Below are 20,580 nucleotides of genomic sequence, written 5' to 3'. Positions count from 1 at the left end.
TAATGTTGGACACTAACCGCTCTTGTGTAATGGTGTGCAGTGTGATTAAGGCAGGGAAGATACAGGTGGTATTGGGGACTGCCACAGATTAGAAACCCCAATTTACATGAGTCAAAATCCACCTGTTGTACTGAAAGCTCTCTGGATCTAAGCCAGATACAATTATTTTAGATGCCTTCTCTTTTCCAAACAAGTTGTATAAGGTCTAGTCTATAAATTCAATAATTTCTCATCTGCACCTAGACGTCAATACCATATCCCCTATAATAGTTTTCTTTATATAGGAGTCTCTTCTTACTCCTGATCTGTTATGTGTGAAGGTACTTGTTATTAGCTTTATGCTAAAGAGATTGATAAGTTACAAATGAGCTTTGTAACTTATTTTACAGGCAGAATTCTTGACAAATTGTATTGAATTAAATTTTATTATTGTATCTGATTTTATTTCTCTCTCCTACTATTTTACTTGGGAATTGCAGTGAGAAGCCTAGACAGTTTCAGCTATTGTGGCAATATAGATTTTTTTAAAAAGTTTAAAGTTTAGTATTGGTGAACACAGATAATTAAGTAAAAATTAAGATATAAATCTGATGAATCCAGCACTCTAGTAAGTTCTCTATTTGGGAGCAGGCTTCTTTTGTTTTTATCTCATACTCCAGTGAATTACTGTGTGTCCTTAAATTAATAGCAAATCCCAAATAGTGAACCTTTCCTCATTCAGCCTTGAATAGTAACCCCGCTTTTTAAGCCAAAACCATTTTATTGTGCATTTTGAAATCAGAGTATGGTATGTTCAGTGAATTCAGCTATTGCTTTGAGGAGTCCTGATGGTGCTATTTGAATTCAGTCTAATTTATCAATGGGTAATATAAATCTTGTCTTCTTCTCTTTGGAAGGAAAACTTTGATCTATCTCAAGGAAGTACACCAGAGATCAAAGAAACAGAAACTGTTCATTCCAATTTGTATCTTTCTAGCCATAACTATTCTGGACTAAAGGACAAACAAGCAAAAGAAGTATTTTACACCACAGTAGGGCTTTATCAGGTATATATGCAAGCACCCTGAATAGATATATACCAAATAGATATTTATTTTATTCACATCTACTAACTGTATGTTTTCTGGTGCCCTTCATGTTGTTTCTACTATGCACAAGTGAATAGGGCATGAGCTATCAAACAGAATAAAAGCCAGAATATTTTGCAGGATTCATAGGTAGGATGATAAATGTGACAGCCCCAGTTTAGGCCTTTTCTAAATGGATTTTTATTGAAATGTTTTTTACTAACCCCAACCTCCTCCCTTCCCCATCCCCTGCTCCACCTCTCCAAAGCCCAGCTACATCCTCAGAAAAACAGCTGAGTTCTTTTTGCACCAGCTGTGTGTGGAGGGGCAGAGAGAGACAGAGCCGGGCTTGGCAACCAGAGTCCAAGCTCAGGCATTCCAGGCCTCAGGGCTGGTACTCCAAATAACTCTCCTACCAGTTGTTCCCAACAATACATCCCCAGAATGGGTAATGCAATATAATCATGCAGACGTAACCTCAGTGTGCACTACATGGCCACTTTTCCCCTTTCTTTAAAACAATTTTGAAATTAACCATTCGTCTTTCACATTCTGCCTTTCCTGCCTCTCATTTTTAGGGAATTCTTGTTGCTCTCAAATTCATTGATAATCAGACAGATGCCTCTACTTGGAAACCATCATTTCTTCAAGAAATTCAGATGGTATGTTCTACTCTTAACATTTTTAATGTGATCTGTCAAAATCTGTATTTGAGGTGTAAAGTGACAGTAGATGTTAATGAACCAGGAAGTTATTTGAGATTTACCTCTGATATTCACCCTGAAGTATGTAGGCTTATGGAGTCACATAAACAAATTTCCACACAAGCTTGATTTATGGGATGCTCCCAAGATCCCTCAGTATCAGATTGACATTGGACAATCATAGCAATTAAACAGCATCAGTAAATGTAAGTCTTTTGTGGCCCAGTCTTAGGACCCAAATAGCCCAAAGCATCCAATAACTGACCTCTTCTGCAGTGGAAGTAGAAAGAGGCATAAGTTGGTGCCTCTTTCTACTGAAAAAGACTCTGTATATGTGACAGAATTTGAATATGGTTTGGACTTGCATAAATGATGCCTAGACCTGGTAGCACATTTACTGATATTTTTTGTTTCAGATTAGAGAACTGAGACATGAGAATCTGGTGGTCTTTTACGGGATATGTCCTGAAGTTCCCAACATATGCATTGTAATGCATTACTGCAAGAAAGGAAGTCTTAAGGTGAGCACTTTGTGTTAAGTTTTTGAAAAATTGTCCCATCAAGTCAGATAGCAATAATCTGATCCTGCTATAGCCTTTGCTCCCTTCCATCAGTAGTAAAACAGATGGTAGAAGATTTACCTCATCTTTCCATAGGTGTAAATGGGGCCTCCAGGATGGACAGCCTCCTATACTGCTTGTGTTATGTCATTTCCACTAACATTAAAGGAACTCCATGTCATCTTAATCCCTTATTCCAGGCCATCTGCAGGAATTCAGACTGGTCTGTCCCTTTGGATCTAACTCTTAAAAATAGCATCACAGCAACAAATCAGTTGTAAAATGAGACAAAAGGGGAGGAGTCAAGATGAAAAACAAAGATGACCTGCATGGAAAGAACATAAGAGCCATTCTAGGACCCATCCAGTCCAGCATTCTTCTTATAGTGTGCTAGGTGACTAAAAGATCCCACAAGCAGGACATGAGAGCAACAACACCTTTCTGCCCAGGTTCCCCAGCAACAGAATCCATATGCATACTGCTTCTAATACTGCAGTTTGCATACAGCCATTGAGACCAGTAGCTGCTAAGAGCCTTCTCGTCCATAAATGTGTCCAATCTCCCTTTGAAGCCAACCAAATTGGTGGCTGTTACTATATCTCATGGTAGTGAATTCCACAGTTTAAGCATGTGTGAATGCTTTTATCTGTTCTGAATGCCCACCAATCAGCTTCATGGGATAAGCCCAGGTTCTAATATTATAGGAGTGGGAGACACGTGTCTTCCTACCCCCCTTTCTCCACTTTTTGTTGAATTCTATATACCTCTGTCAAACTTCCCCTTACTCACCTTTTTCCCTAAACTAAATGATTTCAGCTGTTGTAATCTTTCCTCACAAAGGAGTTGCTCTAACCCCTTGATCAATTTAGTTTCCTTTTTCTGTACCATACACAGAGCTCACAGTATTCTGAGTACAGTTGCATGGCAGATTTCTACAAGCAGTATGATATTAGCAGCTTTATTTCAATTTCTGATGTGGAGTTTGACATTTTCATGGCAGGCATGCACAGAGTCAACATTTTCATTGAACTGTATGCTACACGCCAGGATCGCTTTCTGTCACAATCACTGCTAGCTCAGATCCCTTCAGCTTATACCTGAAGCTGAGAATTTTTGCTGCGAAGTGCATTACTTTACACATGCTTACACTGAACTGCTTTATGACTAATGGGGTGAGCTAAAAATCTAATTTGCCATTCTGATACCCATTCTTCCAGTTTAGATAGATTATTTAGAGTTCCTTACAATCTTTTTTAAACCACCCTAAGTCCTTTGGTGTTATCATCAAAGGGTCTCTTGCAAACCAAAGTATTTTGGTTCCAAGAACATTCAAAGACATAACTGAAGGATGGAAATGGCTGTGGGAAAAGCAATGAATTGAATCAGCACATGAAAACTACACTTCAAATAAAATATTTGCTCTGATTGTTTTTCTAGGATGTTTTGAGGCATTCTGACATTGAACTGGACTGGATATTCAAAATCTCTTTTGCCTATGACATAGTCAATGTGAGTATGTACTAGCGGAATCACTTTTCACTGCTAGGACAGCGTAGCAGCTGAATACCAAAAGAAACTGGAAATATTAGTATCTCCAACCACAAGCATATATTGCTCTTGTAAATGTGTGTGATATGTACGAGGCTGTTGAAACTTAACTTCCCGCAGCTAAGACAGAAATCCCAGTGAAACCTTTATTACAGTAATTACAGTAATTAGCAAAATGCCTTTACAGTCCTAGTGAAGATCCATAGTTAACAGATTACCAATATTAACACAGTTCATTGACAATATCAGTTCACAAGCATCACAGTAAAAGACAAATTCAGGCCTGGGTTCAGTGCACAGAATTAATCCCAATAAGATCACAGATCCAGTGAAAGTGTGAAGCTTTCTAATCTTTCTGTGTGTTGTTTACAGTAAACTGAACCATGAATTGCTCTGATTTAAATACCAGATCAACATCAGACATTTGATCTTGGAAAGAAAACCTCACTCTCAGGTGGTTATTTGTACCTCCCTGGATTGCTGTTGCACAAAAGGAGGCATCCACAAAAATGCCTCTTCTGCAGAGACCGCCTGCTGTTGCTACAATCCCATTGAAATCGTCTCTGCTTGAGAAGGAAAGGCTTCAGTTAAGGTCAAGTCTCCCAGCTGTGGAAGATAGTTCTCAGACTAGGTCACACAGGGACAGCTTTTGTGTATAAGGCTTTTACCATTCTCTGATGTGTGGATACTTCAGATGGTGTGGTCATCTGCTAGAGCCTTTTCCATGCTTTCTTAGCATTTTTCAAGTCTAGCCATTGAGGAAATGGCAGAATGAAATACTAGAGTAGTTGCACAATTCTGTTATATCTTGGTGCTACCTAGAGTTATGTAAGAGAGCATATAAGAAGAGAGATATCCCCCACCCCACAAAAAATGTATTCAGGATTCCATCTTAATCCCTAATGCAATTTGGAAGTAGAAACCATGATAAAGTGGTGGGTTAAAGGCCTCATCTTGAAAAGGCAAAGGTCAACTAGTCTGGACCTCAGTCTAAGAGCACATGGATGGTCAAATGATGCAAAAATGGTTACCTCGCTTCTAATAGTGCTGTATCACTTGGAAACTCTACATTAGTGCTTTAATATCAGAAGTGGCTTTCCACTGTCTTCAGAGCACAACTTTGGCTGTAGTTTCTTCTAACTTTCAATTCCTAAGTAGCATAAACTATGTATGGACATTTTCTTTTCATATTATATTAATCAGCTAACATCATATGTTTGATTATTCCATTCATGTACCATGATTGGATGGAACAAGCAACTCAAATTGTGTTTTCAATAGATAGCTCTCAGCTGTGGAATTTTTTTCACTTTAATATTTCCCATCTTCTCCCTGCTGCACTAGTCTTCAGTAGTCTTATTTTAGGCTTTAATAAATAAACTTTTATGCTTCTCTAGTTTTTATTTGGCCGTTACATTTCACACTAACAGTGATTTTCTGACTTTACTAATATCTTTACATTCTCTCTCTCTCTCTCTCTTTATGTGTTTGAATACTCATTTTTAGGGTATGTTGTTCATCCACAACAGCCCTCTGAAGTCTCATGGAAACTTAAAGCCTACAAATTGCTTGGTTGACAGCCGCATGCAAGTGAAGCTGTGTGGATTTGGCTTGTGGGAATTTAAATATGGAAGGGAATCCAGAGTAGTAACAGAGGAAGGGACCAGTTATGCAGGTAAGGGTGTTAAATACTTTGGACTCCACCAGACATCACCCATCAGAGTATTTTTACCTGTGACAACACAGTGGTAAAAGACCTTTTATCGGCACTAAGTATATTTCCAGACATGAAGGATGTGCTACATTTCTAGTTCTGAGTTACATTCTGCAGAAAATGATTGTTGAATCCTGCTGTCATATGATTTCATGATTTCATTCCCTGGTTGTGTATGATATTAATACCCAGGGACCTGGTTCACATGTGATGCCAGTTCATGGGTAAATGTTGAGCCTCTGCACAGCATCTGCTCTCCATGATATGGGGCAGCGGAACACCCTGTTCTGTCTTGTTAGCTGTATCCACCTAATATGGAACTCTGGCTTGTTGAGGATTAAACAACCCAAAGTTTTGACACAACAACAAACTAATGGTTCAAACTGAGATTCAAATTTCACAGCTAACAGCCCAGGAACATGGTGTTCTGGGTTGCTTCAGAAAGTAGATGCAAAACAGAAGTTGCAAGTACATAGAAATGGCATGCTTGCTTACTATTTATTCTATTATATGCTAATCCACTCACCATAGGCTCTCTGGATGGCTTACAACTTGATAAAATTCATAACAGAACACAAAAACTCACAATTACAAAGGACCAATAACAATAACTTCCATAAATACACTACCAAAATTAAATAAAGCAAAATAAAACAAAAAAGAATAAAACAAGAGATAAAATATGCATTATATAAAACTCTAAAATAAAACATGCACTAATTAAAATTAATTTATATCTAGGATTTCAAAACATAATGGCAGCAGCATTTAATAACATAAAAACTCCAAAAGTCACCCTCATTCCTAAGAACATATGTCACTTAGCAACATAGGTTGAGCCAACTGGGTGCTCCTGGCAGGAGCACTGCAAAGATTTTTAAAAAGGAAAACAATTGAAAATGCAGTCGGTGTAATAGTTTAGAACAGCCTTTCCCAATGCAGCGCCCTCCATTTGTGTTAATTTGCAACTCCAGTTTTTGAAGACATCACAACCACTGGGGAAGACTACTTTAGATAGTCTGTTGGGATAAAGATGAGCTTACCTCTCCTATTTGGTGAATATAGGAAGAAACTTTTCACTTTCAGAGAAGCTTGCCAGTGACATGGGAAATGCTGCTACAGAAACAAATATGCTTCTGTATGAAATGCGAACTGGGAAATAGGGATGCCTGTGGACTCCATTGTGAATTCCAATAGATAATGACCTGATCTCCATTTCCCATATTAATGTACAGATTGAAGCTTAGCTAGACCAAAATGTTGTGACACAGGTCTCTACCTTTTTGAATATATAAAAATGCTTTTAAAATATACATTTAGAGAAAAATATTTCTCAACACAAACCTCAGTCTACTGCAGAAATAGAACGGAATGTTCAAGTTACGATTCATTCCTCATGAAAGGAAAACAAAATCTGGGATGAAACTGTAGTATAACAGGGGATTTAAACAGATTGCTCAGGATATGATAAGCCCTTCAAGTGAGTTACTTAAAGTCAGTCCATCCTAACTCCCCACCTTTTACACTTTTGCTTTTTTTTTTTTTTTGGTAGATCTCTACTGGACAGCTCCTGAATTGCTAAGGATGGGAGAATATCCATTCCATGGCACCCAGAAGGGTGATGTTTACAGCTTTGCTATTATTATGAGGGAACTGATACATAATCAGGAAGATGGTCCATTCCAAGATCTAAACAAGGATGCAGAAGGTGATTTTTGGGTTTTTGGTAACAACTTTGAGATATGTTCCATGCTTCATTTTTCTTACCATGTAGATGGTCGGTGTATTGGGGGGGGGGGGGGGGATTAAAACAATATGGGATATACTGTGCAAGTTAATTAGCCTGTTAATTTAAAGGATAATAAACTTGAAGTAATGACTTGTGAAACTTGTCTGCACCTCCCTATTGAAGACTATGTCTATCTTAGAGACACAACCAGTACAACTATTCCTGAACTATTGGCATCAGAAAGATAGGTGGAACATGGTTCATTTTTTCCATAAGTAATACAATACGTTCTCCATAAAAATGACGTGTTATTTTGTATTCCTAATATTCCATCACCTGCTAATGGAATCTTTCCATCTCTGCCCATCAAAAAGCATTTTGTATTTCCTTTAGACCAGTGCAAAAGCTGGTGCTGAAACCTGAAGGGGGAAATCAGCAGCCACAATCTTCTTTCCACCAGAGAAGCCTCTGCTGGAACTTGTGGGGAGGCAACTCTGTCTATTCTATACTTTGATAGAAGGGAATTATCTCTAAGATTGATAGAGTAGGGATAGTAAATATATTGCACTCAATATAAGGTGGCCAAACAAGATATAACATTCATTACAGTACACATGATTTTTGTTACATAAATAGCAATCAAGGGAAAGCTTATGCATGCTTGAAACTGTGGAGTCATGGAGGCTCCCCTTGAAATGCAATGCTTTTCTGGAGAGAAAGCATTAAACTTTAATCTTCATACTCCTGAAGTTGCACGGGCTTCCCCTTGGCTTCTGCTTACATAACAAAACATGTGTATCAATTATATTGATTAATGTCAAGTCTTGTTTGTCCCCAAAGAAAATTATATCATATATGATCCCCAACATTGCACTGATTCCAGGAAGTCTATGAGGAAAAGAAAAAATCCGTAACTGTGAATTCTTTAAATAAAGGAATTTGCTATATCTCTTTTTACCTTGTTTGAGTGTTTCCCAGAGATTATAACAAAAGTTTTGATCCCATTATCTTATTCAGCAGCAACAGAGACAAATCCCACACATAAGTATGAAATAACATTAAAGGGAATGAATTCACTGGCCAGTGCTGTTACATGGTTACACTGAGCTCTTAAGGACTTCTTTTGTGCAGTGCCAGCAGCATGGCCTCTTAGAGAACTGAAAATGAAAAGGCCTTATCTAGAGCATGACTTCAACTAGCAAGAGAAATAACTGTTGAGTCATTACCTATCCTGTCCCAGAGAGTATGGCTGGGTTCATCAACAGTAGCTGTAGATCTCTAACAAGCAGGGCTCACCAGCCTAATCTTTGTTGCTTCCAGCAAAGTTGAAATATTTTAAAAATCAAGTAAGTGAAAGCAAAATGTATAATATTCTGAAATCTGACTGATAACCATTCTTTACTTCCAGAAATAATAAAAATAATCCAGGATCCTAACTCTCCTGTTCCACTCAGGCCTTCTCTTTCGACAGAGAAATGTAATGAAAGCATCATTGCACTTTTGAAAGCATGCTGGGATGAGTATCCAGAGAGGAGGCCAGCATTCTCCGATGTAAAGACAGCCCTGAGAAATGCCAGCCCTGAAGGGTGAATCCTTTTCTTCTAATAAAAAACCTTCATGTGATTATTAATCACATGCAAAATGTTTTTACATCTAGCATATCAGTAGGGATGGGTGATTTTGTGAAGCTCACTTTTACTCAGTTTATTGAATTTCCACAGTTGTTTCTTCTCCCCACTTTCCTCTGCAACATGCACATTTTTCCTTTAAAATCTTTGTGAAAACACATAATTTTGTCCATGCAGATTTCTCTTGATAAGCACATTTTTGTGCATCGTTTTTCAAATGGAGGCATTTTACTCTATAATATATACTGATTTTTTGGTGCAGCTTTTCCTAATACGCAAAACTGTTGTAAGCATTTTTAAAAAATTTGATGAACTTGTTTACAGGTTTTGAAAAATTGTATTCAGATTTTGTGTATAACTTCAGGAAATTTGAACTGGATAGGTTCACAGTGGATTGCAAGTCAAATAAAATTATCACCCATCCCTGCATGTCAGGCTGTTATGGAAGTTATAAAATAAAGCACACATGGAATGCATATTGATCAGTACCTGAATTGCTTGTCTCCACCCTGAACAGGCAAATGGAACTACTGGTGAACTGGAAACCAAGAGTTTCTGATCAGTATCAGAGACCAAGCTAGTAGCATTTTAATTCTGATATCGAATTAGTGCTGCCAATGCTGTTGAGTAAAATTTGCAATTTGGGATATCTTATATATGATTTCGTAGAATCTTGTAAGGCAAAATGAAAGCACCAACTCTCAATGTGAGTTGAGTCTGCATGCAGCACCATTGTCTCCATACAGGATAACAAAGATTGAAATACACACATCCTATGCAGAATTGGTAAACTCACAAATCATTAAAGCAATCCAAGATAGAACAGTGCATTCTGTCACAATGAATGCACAGTTTGTGGAAGTTAATCAATGTTTCTTGCAATATTTACTTCTGAACATTTCCAAAGCCATTTCAGTATATTGGACAACATGGTGAATAAACTGGAAAAATATGCAAATCATCTGGAGGAAGTGGTTGAAGCAAGGACAACCGAGTTGTTGGCAGAAAAGAAGAAGACAGAAAAGCTTTTATCTGCTATGCTACCTGGGTAACTGAAACTCTTCTGTGTTCCTAAGGGATATTCTGCTTGACAGTACAATGCCTTTTCCTGTTAGAAGGAATTCTGCCCAAGAACTGATTTGACTCTTAAAGTATTTTATTGTGGCCCGCAGTTCTTGGCTAGAATCTCAGTACCTTTACTTTTAATCATTAAATATGGAGAGAGTTACAGAACACTTCTAATCCCCTTGCATGCATGTTGGGAAGGCTTAGACTGGAGCAAAAGAGCTCCTCCTCTGAAAGAGAGACGTTCCAGTAGTAGACCACATCTGACCCAGAGGCCTCTCATTACAGCCATAGAGAGCTCCATAAGCATAGGAGTGTAGTTGATGGTATTTCTATCTGTGACTGGGCATGCTCTGGAGCATTCTGAAGGAAGCCTTGGATCCAGAGCCCCCTTGCTTTCCTGAAGGATTCCATATCAAGACCCACCCAAGGCTCCCATTATTTCCCTCCTATTGGTGTCAAGGTTTTCTCTTGCCGTCAATTTCAGAGGGAAACTCTGAAACGCCTTCATCCTCACCTGCCCCATAGACATAAGCTCCTGGGGCTTTGATAGCGGTATCTCATCACCCATTGAATGTTCCCCACTTCTAAAGGTCATGTCAGCAGAGGATATAGGATTGAAAATCCTATTGTTCCTCTTATTGGGCAACCAGTTATGACTGGGGTCTCCAATGTGGAGCCTATGGACATCTGTCTTGGAGCCCACCATACTCTTAGTACCTCCTGATCTTTACATTAATTGTTAAAATAGAACAAAAGTTTATTTATTGTTTTAACTAGCAGTGTAGCTTGCCACAAAAGTACAACTGTCCAGCATAATCATTTTTTGTGTTCAAGGGTGTTATGTTTTGGAGTTCAGGCCTCGCCTTTGCCTTGTGCTTTAGGTCTTGGACAAGTTACTTTTTTTTTTTTTAGTCTCATCAGTGTCTTTTCCCAGTTTTCTTCGCTTCACTCCAAAGTGTGCTGTTCCATTTAAAACCAGAAATTTCTATCTTACACACCTGAACTCACAGTTTGTTAAACTATGCATGCTTCTCACTTGCAAGCGTGAATTCAGACTGGAACCACATAACTCTGGAAGGGAAGACTTAAGCTTTTTTTCCATGAAGTACCACCTATAGAATTTAGTCCATGAGGCAGAGCTAGAAAAGAGTCTCCACTGATTCCAATTGAATTTTTTAATCTCTTCCTCCAGAGGGTGTGTGTGTGTGTGTGTGTGTGTGTGTGTGCGTGCGCGTGTGTGATATTATTAAAAATGTATGGGAGGAAGCTTAAATCCTTTCCTTGAAAGGGGTTAACTCTATGCAAGGCCTTACATGACTGAATGACAAAGCTGAGAGTGATTCTTTGTTTATTCTGTAGTAAACAGAGAAAACAGAAACATTGCAGTACATTACGTTTCACCTATATTCATGTTTCAGCTTCGTTGGAGGACAGCTTATTGCTGGGAAATCAGTGGAACCAGAGAGCTTTGACTCTGTATCCATTTTCTTCTCAGACATTGTTGGCTTCACTAAATTATGCTCTGTCAGCTTTCCACTTCAAGTTGTCAATCTCCTCAATGACCTGTACAGTCTGTTTGATAATATCATCAAAATATATGATGTCTACAAGGTAGGCAAAACTTGATTCCTTAGGAAAGGATGTGTGCTATTATTCTTCTCAGTACTGATGAGAGAATTTTGTTTATTTAAAATTGTTGCCAGGCTGCCTTTAAGGTTAAAGCCCTCTTATTGCATTGACTATATAATGACATCTTTATCTGGAGATTGTCATGAAAAAATGATAAGGAATGTTTTTCCTTCATCACTTCATGTGCCTGCCATATGTAGCTTCACTTCCCAAGAGGGACAGAAGGGTGTAGAAACATGTTAATTGCCTGTGTATGTAGCAGAGAAACAAGTGGTAGAGTCATGCAACTGGAATGTGTTACTCCTTCACAGAGCTCTCTCCTGAACTTGTGTATACAGGCTTTAGCACAATTGAGATATTGTAGCAAACCGCTGAGCAACTTGATGAACATATGCTTAGACTGACCTTTAAAACTTTTTGTTGATAATCTGATGTGAGATTCAGAGATGCTCTGAGTGGTTCTTCAGCAGCCATTGCAAAAACCTGATGGCTTAAACAAAGACATGTTTGTGCTTCAGCTATATCCTTCTGTGGTGAGTAAATCAGCCATACCCTTTCAAACAGTTGAAAAGCAAGACTTCCTTACATGTACTTAGCACTGAAATGAGTTGCCATTAACACTGTTGCTCTTGGTGGCCCACTTTTATGCCAGCAAGCACCAATAATAATTTCTACTGTTTATAGGTGGAAACTATTGGAGATGCCTATATGGTTGCTAGTGGCCTGCCCATTCGTAATGGAACAAAACATGTTGAGGAAATTGCTACGATGTCCTTGCACTTTCTCAGTGAAATTATCTCCTTCAGGATTAGGCACATGCCAGATGAGAAACTGAGGCTACGTATTGGCATTCATACTGGTAAATAGCAAAATCTCTTCTGAACTTGAGTTTAGAGCTTTTGTAATTGAATTCTGCTAAATATGAAGAGGATGAACAGTTTAGACCCTCTGTCCTGCACCCTTTATATGACCAATAGTTTTACCTTCTGGATGTTTCAAAGGAAGGTGAAAATGGCATTTTACATATCATGCGCTGTACACTTGTGGGCTGTGTGTGTAAAGCTTAAAGCACTACACAGTTCTCAATCATGTGGAATAACTTCATTCTTCTCTTCTGCTGCCTGTGTGGAGGCTGGGTTGTGTGGGAAAGAATGTGACACAGTGTTATTGCATTCACTCTAGCATTAATCTGCCTGAGACATCCAAACCCAGAATGCTGTGATAGCTGGTCCTTCAATAATGAAGAAAATGAAATGCGATTTAAGCCAAAAGGCAGCATGTTGGGTTCCCAGGCCACCTTGTTCAACTTTTTATAACAAATAGCCCCATCCTAGGATTTGTTGCACCAGCATGTAAGGACCTAGGAAGGTGTGTATCAAAAGCTAATTCATTCAGCATCATACAAATGATATGCTGATATTGTACTGAAGTAAGAGACCAATAATTGGCTCATACATTATCAGCATGCAAATGAAATATAATAAGTATATTGTAGTTAACTATGTGTAGTTGCATAGTCCATATTCAGCATATAAGTCTATCTAGTTCAGTTTGTATCCTGTCCAGTTGCAAGGACACTGTGAAAGTTACATCACAGTTCAGGAGCAAATAAATGCATTTTAAAAATTCTACTATTAGAAAATAATAATATTAAGAGCTACATATCTTTGACATTTATCACATTTTTGTACAGACTGACAAATGAAACAAACTGAGATAGTGGGGGAGGTTCCTTTTCCCTTTATCTTTGTTTACATTCATGTACTTAGGATCAAATTAATGTGGCTTAAGCTGTAATGAAATCATGATGCCTTATGATCAATAAGGCAATCTATTTGCACTGCACCAATAGTACTCACTAGAAACCCAAACCACACACACAAGCATCAGAAAAGAGGAACAGGACCAAATCAAAGAGAAGTGTATTAAAAATAATAGTGGAACCACACTCACTTGCTTTGCAAGATAACATTAAACAGGCTTGGGGATTCAGAGATATTTGATTGTCAACTATGAGAAGCAAGATGGTGGACAAGAGAACTTAGGTCTAACCCAGTAGGTTTGCCTTATGCTCCATGAAAGTAATATGGAGCAGAAGTAGGGTAGGAAGGAGCTGATGTGGAACAATGTTCCACATGAAGTTCCTTTGTGTCCCATAGATCTGTGGAAACATGCTTAGCTGTTGGCACTCTTTCCTGCCTTGCTGAACTCATGTTTACACCTCATGCCAAATGTACTGTACCTGTATTTTAGCAGAAGAAAGTGGTTTATTTTCCTTGACATTCAAGGAGGAAATATAGGCATTCTGTTAATTACTAACCCTATAATCAGAAGGAGCAACAGTTTCTTGGTGTAATTCAAGATTTGGTTCGCATGTGCAGGTTGTTTTAAAATGGGGATTTAAATCTGCATCTGGTTTTCCTACATGTGAATTCATTCAAACAGGGGCAAAAACATTGAAAGTCTACTTGAATGTGTCAGTCTCTATTCTGCTCTACTGTTTTTCCAATAAGTGAGGAGATTGATCTATGAGAAGCAGGACATGCAATTGATTAACATAATTTGACCTTGGTTGAGCAATAGCTCAATGGGTAAGAAAAAATCTTCACAAACATAATCCCCTGGGTTTCTGATAGAGGGCTTTGAGCATGCTATTTGGCTTGTTGGTACGTAGAGAAGAATGCTGGATTCATTAAATACAGCTTACTTTCAGTTCAGTATATTCCATATTTAGCACATACAATATGCTATCATATTGACGCATATGCAAGTTCCATGGTTTTCAATCAGTTTACTCCCAAGCAAATGGGTTTAGGACTGAAGCGTTAGACAGTAGCATCGGCAGAATTCTATTTAAAGCAAATATTAACATTTTTTTAAATGGACATGTCACTTGGATCCTGTACTTCAAAGGGAAACTGTTTAATCAAGACTCTCTGTGCAAGACTAATGTTTTCTAAAACAGGAAAGTATGGACAACCCCCACCTTCCAAAAATATGCAGTCATAATCAATTTAACTCTGTGATGGCAATGTGCTTGAAGCCAACTGTTTATTTAGTACCTTGAGTATTATTTTTCCATGTTGTGTGATGCTTTTCATAGAATGGTTGGATATAAATTAAATACATACATGAATGCCTACATCCCTCAGTAAGAAGCACAGCATGTCGGAATGTTTTGTTTATTTTCTGTGTGGCTGATCTCTTCCTTGGTACTTGTTGTTTTAGGCCCGGTGGTTGCAGGAGTGGTGGGGATCACAAGGCCACGCTACTGCCTCTTTGGAGACACAGTGAATACAGCCTCAAGGATGGAAAGTACCAGTTTGCGTGCGTCGTGTTCATTGATTATAATGACTCTTGTCAACCCAATGCTGTCCAGAGGTCTCCAACTGCACTTGCCAGGTTTCTTGACCATTGGCCATGCTGATGGCAATCAAAGCTTACAACATTTGGTTGGCTCTAGATTGGGGAAGGCTAATGTAATCCATAAAGGTTGGATTGTAGAATATAACATAGAAATGTTATAATAATAATAATAATAATAATAATAATAATAATAATAATAATTGTTAACACATCCTGCTTCAGAAGCCAATCCAAGAGACAGCAGCTGCAGAATAAATCAATACAGTGCACAACAGATGAAGAATGTTGAGCCATGTGTAATAATGAAGGTGCTTCCTCAGGCCATTTACTGGGAAACAGCAAGAGAAATGGTATTGGCTTCATGCCCTCATTCTAGGCTTCCTGGAAGTTGTTCATTATCGATGATATACTAGTGGGTGGGCTTTAACATTATCAGTTACCAATTAATTCTCAGACCACCCTAGCCTTTGTCTAACTGAAATTAGTTACACTTGTCCCTTTTGTCCTATACCATACCAAAATCCTAATGCTGGGAGAATTAACTAATATGAAAGTTATTTATTAGTCATATGCTTTTCACTTTCCTTACCCATACTAGCTGTCAATCAACCAAACTTTGAACAGGGTTTTTTTTCTGTCTCTCCTTTGTAGCTCTCCAAATCCATGTTTCTATGATCACAGCAAATGCTCTCCAAACCATTGGGGGTTATGATTTGCAAGAAAGAGGAACCATAAGAATAAAGGTATGCTTGTCATAAAATTGGAGAATCATAGCACTGATAAGTACACAACAATGATCTAGTCTAAATATCCTGCCACAAGATTTAAGATTCCACAGACATTATAACAAGCGTCTGAGGCCTTCCTTTGAGCACCACCTCCAGGGAAGGTTTAGAGAGTGGGAACAAGGGGAGAGACTCCCCAGAGGCACTGCCCTCACTATGGAATGACCTCCCTATGAAGACCCACCTGTTCTGTCATCCATTTGGTGCCAGATTCAGACAGAGACATTTAAAGATATTCCAAAATATTTAATGGCTTGATGACCTGTTTTTAGCAGTTCTACTCTGTATGAAATACTGTTTTTTAAGATCTGCAGTTTGGAAAGAATACATGATGTTTTATTGCATCATGGTCCTGTTTTAGGGCCTTTTTAGACTGTCCAGAGAGTTACAACTATGGAAATGAATAAAGCAAGCCATGGGTCCTTAGAATTATAACTGGATAGGTTTTTGGTGGTAATAACATATTTAAGAAAATCCCTAAAGTACAGTGAATGATGCTTCCCATCTTCCATTCAGAACTGTACATTTATCTCAGCTGAGTGATAGGAGCTTCTTCAGTTCTTATGCTTCATCAGAGGAGAGAGAAACCATAAGAAGAGCCACTTAGATAAAGCTGCCAACTGAGGTCACTTACTGGTTTTTCTGGAGGCAAATGTGTCCTGAACGAAGATTTGAGCACTAGAAGAAAAGGTGGCAAAATCAAAGATTCTGTCTTCCCTTCTACCTGTTCCATTGCTTTTTCCATTGAAGGAATTCTTTTTATTCCATAAAATGCCATCTCCAGAAAATGTGTCTATTGGTTTGCGGGGCAGCTGTTGTTTGAGGCAAACCCTGCTTTCATATTATTTTTCTTGACCCCCAGGGAAAAGGACAGCAAAAAACATTCTGGCTGAAAGGCAAAACTGGGTTTAACATGCCTCTACCCAAGTTCAGCAGTGATGTGGCAAGTTGCCCAAAGAGAAATGTGGAGGTAGGACTTTGGCTTAGTTTTCTATGTAAGGCAACAAATCTAGTAATATTATAAGTTATACAATGTTATATAACTTTTGTTAACTGCCCAGACAGCCTCAGCTATTGGGTGGTATAAAAATGAAATAAATAAATAAATAATAAAGCCATCAGCAAAAACTGATAGCAATGTAATCAGTAGTACACCTGCAGAAATTATACAACAATTTAATGTGATTAATATTAAAGTTGTCAGAAAAACTCTTCTTAATTATCTTCAACACTCAATAAATGGAAGGAATTTGTTTTATTCCCACTATCTTTTACTTTGGGCTTCGGTCTGCCATATTCTGTCTGAATGCACAGCTAATGCTGCATCCCCCTGCCCCCACTCCAAGGCTCTTCTGTTTTGGTATTTTCCATTCTAGAGGTGGCAAGATTTATTCAGTTAAGCCTATGATACTTTTGTGGAGTATGCAAAATGCCTATTGGTTGTCTTAAGCTCTTTATCAGTACCTAGAGGAAGTCAGTTTTCAATTAATGGTCACAGTTAAATAAATGTGATTTTTAAAAACACCACTTCAGGATGTATTTGGCTTTTCAAGGAGAACACACAACAGATGTAGAAGTCACCTGGAATATATACTGTGAGTCCCAACAAATCTCGATAATTGTATGGCTCAGCTTCACAAAGATGTACAGATCTGCACAGGAAACTCTTTTAGGTCATGTTCATTATGCAATACTGTGAATTTCATTCAATCTGCATGTTGACAGTTCTGGATGCTAATTTTAACTCTAAAAATACACAATTTCCATCTACTATTCAGTGTGGTGCAAACTGGGGGCACTCAAGTGTAGCACACAATTATCAAAAATATATGATTTATTGGTATTATATTACACTGTCCACTATGCAAAATCTCACTTTGTGTAATACATATTTGCATCAATTATTCCTTGATTTGGTATTGTAATAACTGGGAAACATCAAAATAGGATCTCCCAGAATAATTAGCCCTGAGCCCAAATACAAATGACCTCTAAAAGTCAATGAATTGGATTTATTTAGTAATCATAGTTAACCAGCTGTATGACCTTAACCAGAATAATGTGATGCAATGTCAGAGGTGTTTGAATAAATAGTAGCTTTTTCTTTACAGTTTCAAATACTGCAAGAGAAGTAAATGATGCAGTTAGGTCCTGCAGAGAAGTGGTTTGCAAGAAGACTATTAACTCTGGAGTAATACTGGATATCCACCATGAAAAATCTCAGCAAGCATTAACTAGTACACTCATCAAAGATTCTGTCTTCTCATGTATTATTTATTAAACCACAATTGTCCTTTAGTTTAACTCATTTGTTCAAACAAGATTTAGATTCCCAAAAAGTAGATCCAAGATTCACGTTGAAGGTAAGGAAAAGTGCTTCATGATATTTAGAAATATCTTTCTCTCAGTAAATTCCACTTAGCTTACACTGTAAATTACTTTTTTTCCCTTCAGCACTTCTGAATAATGTGCTTTGCACATTTCATGAAATCACAACATAGTCCCAATATATTTTTGCATGCATATTTTATGTTTCTAAATGTCTGCACAAGTTCCATGTAGTTTGTTCTCCCTTAGGCCATAAAAATACCATAATGCATAGCTGTTTAAATGTTTCTGTATATGCAGGTAAGCAAAACCAGCACGTGAAATCTTGCACATAGTATCTATATTAGCTTATGCCAACTGAATTTACAACTAAGTTTGCAGTCCTACACACAGTTATTTGACAGTATATCTCATAGGCCAGATTGGAACTTACTTCCATGTAAACATGCATAGGATAGCAATGCATACCTTGGGTACTAAGAAGAGTTATTTAACAGTAATCCCTCCAATATATACTTGTTTAGAATGTGCACTGCACTTAGAACAGGTGGGTTTTCCAATACCTTTAAAAGAGCAGATATAGAAAATAGAACATATCCAGTGCTGTGTGTGATGCAATAATTGCATGATTGAAGCTTAGACCAACAATTAGCTCCTTTAAACTCACTTTTTTCTTTGAATCATTTTATGGAGCTAAAGGGCACTGAGATTTTTGACGCAGAAAAGATTGAAAAGAATGTGATTTTTTTCTTTTGAAAGAGAGAGAATATCATCTATACAAACTTAACTACAATTGAACAATGAATAATTCCTTGTGGTTCCTAAAACTATGTATTGGTATCAAAATTATTTAATATGCTTTCAGATCCAGAAAAGCAAGAGATAGGGTTAAAGGCAAGATTGGAAAATATATCAGATAATATCTGATATAAATATCTCAGAAAAGCAATGGAAGGATGTAAATGTGCAAGGTCCAAAGCATTTTATGGGTGTACTAGAAAGGGTTATTTCTGTAAGATCATGTATCTGTGGTCCTTAATACCAGATAGACTGGAAAAAATGTTTAAGTTACTCAATGCGTTATGCATTATTGATATGAATTTGTAGATGTAGATTTGTAGATTCACATTTTTTTGAATTTATGTAATTAGGAGCATGGAAAAATACAGAATGTAAATTGACTTTGGACTCATTTATTATTAAGTAAGATAGGTAACTGGTGGCAACCATGAAAGAAAGATGATATCGAACATGTTAGTTTTAGTTCAGATTGTTTTAAAGGAAGAGAGAATGTTGGTACCACTTTACATTGGGGTGGGGAAGGGATTGTATAGGGATGCTGTCACACTCATGACTTGCTTGCAGGTCACTGTGTGAGCAGAATGCTTGACTAGATGAATTTTTGTTCTTATCCAGCATGGGTCTTCTTCCTCATTAACCCTGCAACACCTAAGCAATGCCACATCTGTTGGAACACATACTGTCAACTCAGCAGTTATGCTGTTGCTGCTTTCACACTGAGCTTCTCAGATCTGGCAAACAGAGACGGAGATCTAATTTACATAACTTGATTTAGCAATGTCGCCATCATTTGTGTTTGGTAATTTTTTCATGTGCTAAGTCACCATATTACTATATCCTGAAGGTTGCTATTTCTCTATTTATTTTATTACTCTCTCTCTCTCTCTCACACACACACACACACGCGCGCGCGCGCACAAACAATTATTTTATGTCACCCTTAAGAATAAAAAACCAGGAGTCAGGAACAATACTCTAGGGACTGGTTTCCCACCCAGACTGTGCTTCTAAGAAAAAACCAGCACCACCACCTATGAAAACTAAGCCACCTAATTGCTGCTGCATTAAAGGTTTGATGGCTTCCAGAATCTTGAGAATGATTTAGCTCCTTGATGCTGGCAAGAAGTAAGCTGATTGCTGCTTGTTTTCAGGCAAGCAGTTGGTAACATATTGCATGTTAGGTAACAGTTTTCTTCCAGCTCTTAGGTAACAGTTTTCTTCCCTCTACTACTAAGAACACCAACTTCATTGGAGATTTACAGAGGGATGAGTGCTCAAGTGGTAGGCATAATCATAATCATTCTCAGTTCTCAAGGAAACAGACATAAGCCAGATATTATTTATTTTTATGTAAAATAATGCAACAGGTAAAAGAAGCGCCTCTGTGTAGCAGTAGGGTACCATGAAGATAGTTGCTAGCAGTAGATGTTGGACCATTTTTTATAATAAAACTGGCCAGGCTCCAAGCAAGAATAATAAATGGTAAAGAATAACTGCAAAGGAAAGAGAATTTGCAAGATTATAAGTGAAAAGTCTATGCAGTGAATCATCTCTATTATATTGCCTTTTACTATATACTGTTGAGTTCAAACTATTTTAAAAGGACCCTCTAGTAATTTATTATGCATTTTTTCAATTGAATAGACTAATTGG

General features: G+C 37.7%; 1 protein-coding gene across 1 annotated transcript in view; it reads left to right on the top strand.

Moving 5' to 3' along the window:
* The window catches only part of LOC123024096 (guanylate cyclase 2G-like), a 51,975-nt gene extending 32,269 nt beyond the window's left edge, over positions 1 to 19,706 (top strand). Inside the window, exons 10-23 of the mRNA XM_044431434.1 lie at positions 897 to 1,046; positions 1,646 to 1,729; positions 2,188 to 2,292; positions 3,769 to 3,840; positions 5,386 to 5,554; positions 7,146 to 7,301; positions 8,731 to 8,908; positions 9,858 to 9,998; positions 11,437 to 11,629; positions 12,332 to 12,506; positions 14,876 to 14,974; positions 15,665 to 15,756; positions 16,661 to 16,768; positions 19,009 to 19,706. Of these exons, the coding sequence (XP_044287369.1) occupies positions 897 to 1,046; positions 1,646 to 1,729; positions 2,188 to 2,292; positions 3,769 to 3,840; positions 5,386 to 5,554; positions 7,146 to 7,301; positions 8,731 to 8,908; positions 9,858 to 9,998; positions 11,437 to 11,629; positions 12,332 to 12,506; positions 14,876 to 14,974; positions 15,665 to 15,756; positions 16,661 to 16,768; positions 19,009 to 19,053 (1,767 nt within the window). The 3' untranslated portion in view covers positions 19,054 to 19,706. The remainder of the gene's footprint in view (positions 1 to 896; positions 1,047 to 1,645; positions 1,730 to 2,187; positions 2,293 to 3,768; positions 3,841 to 5,385; positions 5,555 to 7,145; positions 7,302 to 8,730; positions 8,909 to 9,857; positions 9,999 to 11,436; positions 11,630 to 12,331; positions 12,507 to 14,875; positions 14,975 to 15,664; positions 15,757 to 16,660; positions 16,769 to 19,008) is intronic.
* Positions 19,707 to 20,580: the final 874 nt, after the last annotated feature.

This window comes from Varanus komodoensis, unplaced genomic scaffold (genome assembly GCF_004798865.1).
Source record: "Varanus komodoensis strain SLA01 unplaced genomic scaffold, ASM479886v1 scaffold1, whole genome shotgun sequence".
NCBI lineage: Eukaryota > Metazoa > Chordata > Lepidosauria > Squamata > Varanidae > Varanus > Varanus komodoensis.
The sequence above is the reverse complement of the archived record's forward strand: the minus strand, read 5'-3'. Positions and strand labels throughout refer to the sequence as shown.